The following is a 10766-nucleotide window of genomic DNA, read 5'->3' as shown; positions in this document are numbered from 1 at the left end:
GCGCTCCCAAGCGGCGCACTGTAGCAGTGCGCCACCGGGCCGGCCAAGCTAACATATTTTAAAGTCATGTTTTTTGTTTTATCCACTCTGCAAATTTCTGTTTTAATTGGTATTTTGATCACTTAAATTTAAGGTAAATATTGCTCTGTTATGCTGCTACTTTGTTTTCTGTTTCTTTTCTCAGTTCCTTGCTCATCTGTTCCTCTTTTCTTATTTTCCCATGGTTTCTTGAATTTTTAGGTTCCATCTTGATTTATTTATAGTATTTAAGTATACTACTTTTTATAGTTTTCTTAGTAGTTGTTCTAAATATTAAAATGTATGTATGTAACTTATCAGTCTATTAACAGCAATATTTCACTACTTCAAAGGAAAGGTAGAAAGCTTAATTCCATTTAGATCCCCCTATCCTCCCTTTTGAAATAACTATCTTATTTCCTCTACATACACAATATCAAATAATATACTATAAATTTTGCTCCAACCATGAAATATGACTTCAGAAATTCATGAGGATACTCATATATCACTATTTTGCCAACTTGTAATGTTCTTCCTTTTCTGAAGTTCCAAGCCTTCTTGTGTTATTTCCTTCCTATTTAGAGAACTTCCTCTAGCTATTTTTTAAAGGTAGGTTTGCTAGCAACATTTTCTTTTCGTTTTCCTTTCTCTAATAATGCCTTCCTCTTTCATAAATATATTTTCACAAGATAAAGAATTTTTATTTGATTATTCTTTTTTTTTTTTCACTGCTTGAAAAAATGTACTACTTCATTCTGGACACTTCAGATAAGAAATCCACTGTCGTTCTCTGTATGAAATGCATTGTTTCTCTCTGGATACTTTCAAGATTTTTTTGTTTTAGTTTTGAGAAATTTAATAATGATGTGCCTTTAGCATGGATTTCTTTGGATTTAGCTTATCTGAGATTAGCTCAGATTCTTGAATGGGTACTTTCACGTCTTTTGCTAAATTTGGGGGTTTTCAGCCATTATTTCTTCAAGTACTTTAAATACCTCTCTCCTCTCCTCTGGTACTCTGATGACACAAATTTTAGTTCTTTGGTTATTGCCCCACTTTCTAAATACTGAGAAAATTAAATCTCTTCTCATTACCTCCATGCCTTCCCAATTTTGTCAAAGCCATCATAATCACTCATAAGAAAAACAATAACAGTCCCTGTGTCCTTCCCAATATTTTTTATACAAAGGTGAGAAAGATCTTACACAAATGTAAATCAGACGCTGCTCATTTGCTGAAAATCCACCAGTAAATTAAGAATAAAAATTAAATTATTTAATGAAGCTCATGATACTCTGATCTTTTGGACTATACCTGTGTCTCTGATGTCATTTTCTACCCCTCCTACCATCAACCATTCCCTTCAGCCATTGTCACTTTTTTGTTTTTCAAAAGCACCAACCACATTCACGCCCAGGGGCTCAGCAACTGCTGTTACCCTCCTGAAAAGAGGCAGAATCTTCATGGCTCACACAATCATTTCATTCAAATTTCTGCTCTAACACTGATCTCATTAAAGTTTATCCTGACTATACTTTAAAAAGCACATTCAATCAATCTAATGTTGCTTTAATTTCTTTGACAGTCATTACTACCACAGAGCATTTAATATACATAAATATCTGTTTATGTGCTTAGAGCTACTTGTATAAGCTCATTTAGAGATGTTATTTTTTTTTTCACTACTATATCCTCAGCTCTTAGAAAATGATTGGCACATAGCAAGTACTCAAAAATTATGTGTTTAGTCAAAAAATGAGTGTATGAAAGAAGTCTGACTACTGAAGGAATACAGAACAATGGACAATGAAAGTGCTTTGAGAAACATAGAGTAACCAAGAAAAACAATAGTAAAGATGAGGTGGGCTTCCAGTTTTCAATCCCTGTACTGGACAGCCACCAAAAGAAAACAAAACAAAAAAAGATAAGGCAAAGATTGGACTGTTGTCAGGTAAAAAAAAATGGTAAACATTCAAAAATGGAATAAAAAAAGAGAACATACTCTATGAAAGTGGTATCTGCTGGTTTGATTTAGGAATCAGTACTCTCAATCACTTTCAAGGGTCAGGAGTTTTGAAGAGATATTCTTGAAAAACATTTTAAAGTTGCTAACCCCTAAATTAACTACAGGAAAAAAAAAAAAGAGAACATACTCTATGAAAGTGGTATCTGCTGGTTTGATTTAGGAATCAGTACTCTCAGTCACTTTCAAGGGTCAGGAGTTTTGAAGAGATATTCTTGAAAAACATTTTAAAGTTGCTAACCCCTAAATTAACTACAGGAAAAAAAAAAATCCCCTGATGTTCATCTATCTGTGCAGTATACATTAACTCACCTGAGAAACTCTGGTTTGGGAATTCATCCTCCAGTATCCATGGCTCTTCTCCTTGCTCCAGCCTGAAGATCACGTCTGGTTTGGTAACACAATACCCTGTTAACAGGAAATAATTTAGGACTTGTACCAAGCAGCTTCAACTTCATGGCCCCTGAAGGAGGTAGAAGCTTCTGGAGCTGCTTGATGAAGATACCCTGGAACATTTCACTGGAGAGGTGAATACAAATATCTTCTAGTGCCCCAAAATGATCAATTGATACTGATTTCTGAATCTCAACCTTAAATATCATTAAACTGTACAGAGTGCTTATATGCTTCAAAATTAAAAGAATAAACAAATGCTATCTAGAGTTACATAGTAAACAGGCCTTACCCACTGAGACAAGGTGGCTATAGTTCTCCAGCATCACATCTCTATATAGGGACCTCTGGCTAGTGTCCAGGTGCTGCCACTCCTCCTGCGTGAATCCCACAGTCACATCCTTAAATGATACTGATCCATGGAATTTCTGTTCAATCTGAAATGTTCAGAATTAGATGACGTGGAAAAAGACATAGGGCGCTAATCCTTACCATAGCTATTATTTAGCTATTATTTAACGGATTACCAAAATGGCTTACAGAAACCATTTTGTTTGCTTTATACTTTGGGGGAAAAGAGAAATCACAACAGAAATACTCTGCCATTGCATTAAGGCATTAATTCATGCAAAAAAAATAATCAAGTCCGTATGATGTACCTGGAACTATTACAGTTGTTGGAAATACTAAGATTACCAAAAACTCTTGTGTATTCAAACAGCATATAATCTGGTAAAAGAATATAACATATGCAGTAATATGTTGCAAGTGCTAAGGTCAAAGTACACATCAGAAAACAACATTATAAGTAAGGAACATAAATTAGTTCTATTTTGGGCTTCACTGAGGAAATACAGCTGTTAGCTGAAGTGTAATACCGGGTTCTTCATAAACACAAGGCCATTGCACAAGCAAAGGAGGACTCTAACACACTCAAGAAATCAGCAAAAGGGCAAACAGCACAGATGAGAATATGGCCTGGTGCTGTCAACAAGAAAAACAGCCATGGAAGTATTCAGGGAATGGGTTATGGAGTAATTTTAGACCAAAATCTCCAAAGGATTTATTACCATCTTCAAGAATACTTTTGAGCACTACAAGATTTATATTTATAAATCATGGAAATAAATTGTCAATACATTTATTACAAATTTTAATTAAATTCTCACTTAGATTTTAATATGTAGGAAGACAACCTAATATTTTATTTCACTGCAATACATATTCTAGGTTCTAACCTAGAATTCAGATTCAATTCAGAGACAATAAGGATGTGTAGAAAATGGAAAGACTTTGGAACTACTGTACTTGAAACATCTGTAGACTATATAGGAGAAGATATCCAATTGAATTGTTCTGGACATCCTCTAGGGTGTATGCCTCTATTTTAAGGATCATTGCTGTGGAAAAAGGAGAGCTAAAGAAGAAAAATGAGGATATACTGAAATTATGTGACCAGGTTTTATCTACAGAACAAATTTTCTTGAGAAAAGGAGGGGAAAGATAAAGGACACAACACTGCTTACATAAACTACTGAAGTAGAAAACTCAGATGCAAATAGGGTACTGATAATAGAAGACAGATAGCAACACAATATGGTCACCAATTCATTGAGCAGAAGTGAAACGTTTCCTCAAGCTATCCACAAGAATGGCCACACATATACTAGAGTCACAAAGCCAGCCAGAGAAATTAGGGCAAAACAGATTGGGCATAGTATTTTAGCAAGATAGGTTTAAATATACTAAATTTGAAGCATAAGAGATCTAGAATGAAAATAAGGATTTAAGAGACATAAGTAGTCTGGTAATGTTCAAAGCCATCAAGAGTGAATCACAAGTCTCTCAAAGAATTGAGAAGAAAATAATCAAGAATGGAATCTAAGGGAAAATCACTTTTTAAAAAATTGTACAATTATGCGGTATAGTGTGTTGTTTAAATATGTGCATATGGGCCGAGCCCGTGGCGCACTTGGGAGAGTGCGGCACTAGGAGCGCAGCAGCACTCCCGCTACGGGTTCAGATCCTATATAGGGATGACTGGTGCGCTCACAGCGCTCACTGGCTGAGCACAGTGCAGCCGGTCTCAAAAAGGACAAAAAGAAAAAAAAAATGTGCATACACTGAGTAATGACCAAATCAGAGTAGTTAGCATATTCATTCCTAAACATTAATCACTTCCTTGTGGTGATAACATTCAAGATCCTCTTCTGAAGCTATCCTGAAATGTACAACACAATTTTATTACCTATAGTCACCCTAGATAGAACAGGAGAATATATAGCTGTAACTATATACCACTGACCAACCTCTCCCCATTCCCCCCTCCACTCTCCCCTCCCCAGCCTCTGGTAACCACTATTCTACTCTCTACTCCTATGAGAACAACACTTTTAGATTCCATACACGAGTGAGAATATGAGGTATTTCTCTTTCCATGCCTAGCTTATCTCACTTAACATAATGTCATCCAGGTCCATCCATGCTGCTAATTATGACAAGATTTCATTCTTTTTTTATAGCTAAATAGTATTCCATTGTGTACATATACCACATTTTCTTTATCCATTCATCCACTGATGGACACTTAGGATGATTCCATCTCTTGGCTATTGTGAATAGTGCAGCCATCAACATGGGAGTGCAGATACCTCTTCAACAAAATGATTTCATTTCTTTTGGATATATACCTAGTAGTGGGTTTGCTAGATCATAAGGTAGTTTTATTTTCAATTTTTTTGAGAAATCTCCATACTATTTTCCATAATGGCTGTACTAATTTACATTCCCGCCAACAGTCTGTGAGAGTCCCCCTTTCTCCTCATGGGAAAATCACTTTTAATTGGCTTACGGAGAAAGAATAGGTCATGAAGACCATGAAAAAATTTTCTGAAAGACTGGAATAAAAATAATGACTAGCTTTAAAACTAAGATTTGATCATAAGATCGTATCAGTAAATGCAGAAAAGCATGATAAAAAAAACACTTGGCAAACTAAGAATAGAAAAGAATTTCCTTGGGCCAGCCCCGTGGGTCACTCGGGAGAATGTGACACTGGTAGCAACGAGGCCCCAGGTTTGGATCCTGTATAGGGATGGCCGGTGTGCTCACTGGCTAAGCGTGGTGTGGACACCACCATGCCTAGGGTTGCAATCCCCTTACCAGTCAAAAAAAAGAAAAAGAAAAGAATTTCCTCAAAGTGATAAATGATATCCACAAATACCTACAGCAAACACCACATTTGGTGGTGAAACGTGGAAAGTGTTCGAATTAAAAAATAAGATCAAGATAAGGATGCCTGCTTTCTCCAATTTTATTAACATTTTTCTAAAGTTCTTAGAATAATAAGATAAAACAATAAGGTACACAGAAAATCCAAATGTATGTTTTAGAAACTAGCTACAAGTCCAATATAACAAATCTTAGTATTTCTCATTATTTCTACTAACAGAATCAGAACATTAATTTTTTTGAAAGGTACAATTAACAATAGCATTAAAAATACGAAAATCTCTACAAAGAGATTAGGTAATATAACGGAGAAAACTAAAGAAGACCCAAAAAGTGGAACAATATAACAGATTCCCAGATGGTGAGGCTCAATATTATAAAAATATCAGTTCTCCCCAGTATATCCTATAGATTTATAGCAATCTCAAACAAAATCCTAGCAGATGCTTTGGTGGAGAAGCTAATTCTAAAATACATGGAAATGCAAAGGGCTAAGGAAAGACAAGGCAATTATGAAGAAAAGCAAAGCCAGAAGAAATATTATCATATCTGGTATTATTATCAACATACCACGATTAAGATAGTGTGATACAGGCAGAAGGATTTTCAAATGTATCAACACAGCAGAAGAAAGAGCCCCAAAGCAGGTGGCTTGCCCGTTAGTTCACCTGGTTAGAACACGGTGCTGTATTATCAACATACCACGATTAAGATAGTGTGATACAGGCAGAAGGATTTTCAAATGTATCAACACAGCAGAAGAAAGAGCCCCAAAGCAGGTGGCTTGCCCGTTAGTTCACCTGGTTAGAACACAGTGCTGATAACACCAAGTTTAAGGGTTCAGATCCCCATACTGACCAGCCACCAAACAAAAAAAAAAAAGGAAAGAAAGAGCCCCAAAACAGATACACACTTATATGGCCATTTGATCATGACAAAGCTGAAAGAAGAACAACCATTTCAATAAGTGATGTTAGTTTAATTATGAGTATGGCTATCTTAAGTGCAAGGAGAAATCCATTTTAGACAATGTATAAATCTAACTTTGAAAAGTAAAGCAATAAAAATTTCAGGAAACACCATAGGAAACTTTTCTTCATGACCTCAGGGTAGACAAAGATTTCTTAAAGAGGACACAAATTATATTAACCATACTATGTTAAAATTAAGAAACCATCTTTATCAAAAGACAGAAACAGAATAAAAATGCAACATACGGAGTGGGAGAAGATATTCAGAACACATATATACGACAAAGAACTCCTATCTGTAGCACAGAAAGAAATCCCTAATGTAAAAAGAAATTATCCCATTTATCCCTGGCATAGGAAGAAATTCTATAACTTAATGAGAAAATGGGGGGGGTAGGGCATCTTGATAGCAAAACTAACAGCAAACATTTCGATAAAAACTATGAAAGTCAGAATATACTGAGCAAAAAATCTAAACATGCAATTCACAAATAAAATCAAAATGGAATGACATTTTAAAGAACTATAAAAAGCCACCAGAAAATAATCTTCTAAAATAAATATATTTTCCAAATAAAGGTTTAAAAAACTGGTAGCACACACAGACTAGAAGAAATATTATAATAGTTCTTCAACCTGAAGGAAAACGGAAGCATAAAACTGCAGAAAGAAACAAAGAAAACTGAAAAGAAAATTTAAGGAAACTACAGTAATATCTTTTGACATCTATGACACACACATAAAAGTAGAGTATTACACAAAACTAGCCAAAAGCACAGGATAGGGGTAAATGAAGTGAAACTGTTTCAGGATTCTTACATTGCCTGTGATGTGGTAAAGGACTAATTTAAGACAGACAAAAGTGAGTTAAGAATGCATATTGCAATACCCAGAGTAAAAAATACAAAATGGTAAACTAAAAAACTGCTAGACATAAATAAAAAATAATAAAATGCCTGTCAAAAGAATGGATAAATAAATTATAATATTTTCATGCAGTGGAATACTATGTAGCAACATAATAAGTGAACTACTGGTACACATAGCACTATGAATAAATCTAACACATATTGAAACAAATAAGCCTGATGCAATAGTGTACACAATGATACCACACATCTGAGTTACAATAACAGGCAATATTAACCAATAATGATAGAAGACTGCCCACCTTAGGAGAATGGAGGTTGTTGTCAAAGATTGGAAAAGTCACGAAGGAAGCTTAAGGGTTAGTAAAAACATTCAATATCTTGATCTGGGTTTGTGGTTCCTAGGTTGTACACACATGTTTTAAAAAAAGAACAGTACACAGTTATGATGAGTGCACCTTATGATGATATGTACAATATCATGATATTGTACCTCAAGCAGAAAAAAAAATGAATCCAAAAAAGGAAGAAAATAGAATACATGAAATAATGAATGAATACATGCGACCAACAATCATTAGCTACTGGTAAATCCACAACTAGCAGCTCCAAGGGTTTGCAAGAGGATAGCTTACGGCTTCTGGGGGGAAAAAGGAGGTTTGGAAATGGGTCATTTTCTTAAGATGAACACATAAATAAAATCATTACATCCATTGATGCAGCTACATACCATGAGTATCAAGGCTGAGATATTTAAGATAGTCCTTAAATATCTGAAGTGGAAAGCACACTAATTTACAACAAAAGAAGTTTATAAAGCGATAAGTTGAAGCAATATGATAAAATTAGCAACATAATGCAAAGATCTTTGCGAGTCATTTTCAACAGCAGTAGGTGCCTAATGAATATGATAAAATTAGCAACATAATGCAAAGATCTTTGCGAGTCATTTTCAACAGCAGTAGGCGCCTAATGACTATTAGCAACATAATGCAAAGATCTTTGCGAGTCATTTTCAACAGCAGTAGGTGCCTAATGACTGAGGAAACCTTCAAATATCCTTTATAGCAAGCAATTTTCACATTCAAGTACCAGTTTGGCAGATTCTCCCTCATCCAGAACAGTCAACTTCCAGTAGACTCAGACTCAAAAGATACCAAATGTGTCAACTATCAAACTGTGTATTCTTCAACTATTCCATACAAATCCCAATATAAATCCTTATTAGTTTGAACAGTAACAGTACCTACAACATAAAGCTGGATCACATTAGGTATTTCAAAAAATTTAGTTAACATAGTACCAAGCGCAAAATTAGAACTCACAAATTAAGAAAAATATACTCAATTCAAAATAATTCCTGCTACAGTAGCTCTGATTTTTAACAAAACCATTTTTAAGAAAGTATTAAGTTCCGGTCAAGATGGCAGAATAGCCAGTCCCAAGCGTCACTCTCTCCCAGAAATCAACTAATAACTATAAAAATGTAACATCAGCCAAGCTGGGACCACTGAAGCTCAGGGGAAGAGGAGGAGAGACCTATGGAGTGCATAAAGCAGGGGGAAGCCTCAACAAGAGAAAGAAAAAACTGCTCTGACCATTTCATGCTGCAGCCGCTTTAAGGCTGGAACTGCTGAGCACATGGAGCAGGAGCAAGCAAAAGCCGCAGCTGCGCCCTTCGGATGGAGTTGCTTGGAGGCAGCAGGGGAGAACAGGGCCTTGGTGGCCCGCAGGACAGCAAGACCACTAATAGGGTTCCCATGGACCCATATAGGAGTGAGGAGCCACAACAACTAAAAAAATAGAGCCACTCATAGGCCAGTGAGTCATCGCAAGGGACTGGTGCACAGCCCGACCCACAGGAAGTGTTTGCAGCAGGGGCTGTGGGAGAGATGGGCTCACCAGGCAAACACTGGGGCACAGCAAGGAGAGCTGATCTGCACCCCAATCAGCATAGGACCACTCACAGGAGACTGGTCAGGAATATAGAATTGCATGGGGTGCAGTTTGATGAAAAGACTGAGGCCCTGATCAGAGTTACTACACAACCCAGGTGCACTGAGTCTCTGGAGAGCAAGAAGTACCTATAACGTCAACCATTATAACCTGTGGTGCACAATCACAACCCAGGTGCACTGAGTCTCTGGAGAGCAAGAAGTACCTATAACGTCAACCATTATAAACTGTGGTGCACAAAAAGCCTTCCCTAGGGAAGCAGCAGCAAAGCAGCAATTTAGCTCAACCACAGAGCTCAAGTATTGGTCCCAACAGGAAGTTCCCCCACTTTAGAAGTAAGCAAAGGACAAAAAAATTAGTTCCAGCTCAGACACACTGCCAGTGCCTCAGGTCCGCCCAGGGATGTGAGTTCTGGAGCTGAGGACCAGAGCCCCCTCCCACAACCAGGCACACCGCCAGCACCTCGGGGGCTGCCAGGGGACCCAATGCTTGGAGCGGGGACTGGACTCCCCTTCCACAACAGGCACATCATACCAGTGCCTCAGGGCCTGAGGCATGCATAGCTAGGGACCGGGTCCCCCCTCCCACAACAAGGCACACTGCACCAGCCCCTCGGGGCCCATCCAGGGACCTAAGGGGTGGAGCAGGGACCGGGGTCCCCTCCCACAACCAGGCACACCACCAGCGCCAAGGACCATGCCAAAAACATCACCTCCATGTGGGTGGCCACCACAGCCACCACAATAAGCATGGCTGCTGCAAAAGCAGCTAGACACCACAAACACCATGCAGATGGTCTGCCAACCACTGGAGTGCACTGACACAAGGAGAGTCACCATCAGAGATAAAGAAAAGAAGAGGATGTCTCTCTCCACAAAGCCCATTCCAGAGTGAAAGAAGAAGTATCTGCTCTGGGATAATATTGGGGGACCTGATCACACCTCTCAGCATTGGACAGGTTATCTAGGCAACAAGTCAACAGAGTAACCACTATTCTTTCAGAAGGAGAGAAGAAATCTAGAGTAACTAGAGGGCGGAAAGGGAAGGGTGTGGGGGATGGGGTGAGACTGGACAAGGGGCATAAAGAATCATTACAATTTGTAACAATATATACGTTAGTAATATTGATTTGATCCACATATCTCAATGTTGGACCCCAAAAATATGTACAATCAATTTTGATTCAATAAAAAATTTTTAAAAAGTATTAAAAATATTCTTCATTAAAAAAACAAAATATGGGGCCGGCCCGGTGGCGCACTGGATCCCGCCCGAGGGTTCGGATCCCACATACAGACCGGT

General features: G+C 37.6%; 1 protein-coding gene across 1 annotated transcript in view; it reads right to left on the bottom strand.

Annotated features, from left to right (window-relative positions):
• Nucleotides 1-2068: 2068 nt before the first annotated feature.
• Nucleotides 2069-10766, bottom strand: part of LOC103608200 (zinc finger protein 33B-like) — a 22452-nt gene continuing 13754 nt past the window's right edge. The window contains exons 2-4 of the mRNA XM_008592647.1: nt 2730-2874; nt 2357-2452; nt 2069-2145 (exon numbers count right to left, since the gene is read on the bottom strand). Of these exons, the coding sequence (XP_008590869.1) occupies nt 2069-2145; nt 2357-2452; nt 2730-2874 (318 nt within the window). The remainder of the gene's footprint in view (nt 2146-2356; nt 2453-2729; nt 2875-10766) is intronic.

Source organism: Galeopterus variegatus, unplaced genomic scaffold (genome assembly GCF_000696425.1).
Source record: "Galeopterus variegatus unplaced genomic scaffold, G_variegatus-3.0.2 Scaffold8134, whole genome shotgun sequence".
Taxonomy (NCBI): Eukaryota; Metazoa; Chordata; class Mammalia; order Dermoptera; family Cynocephalidae; genus Galeopterus; species Galeopterus variegatus.
The sequence above is the reverse complement of the archived record's forward strand: the minus strand, read 5'-3'. Positions and strand labels throughout refer to the sequence as shown.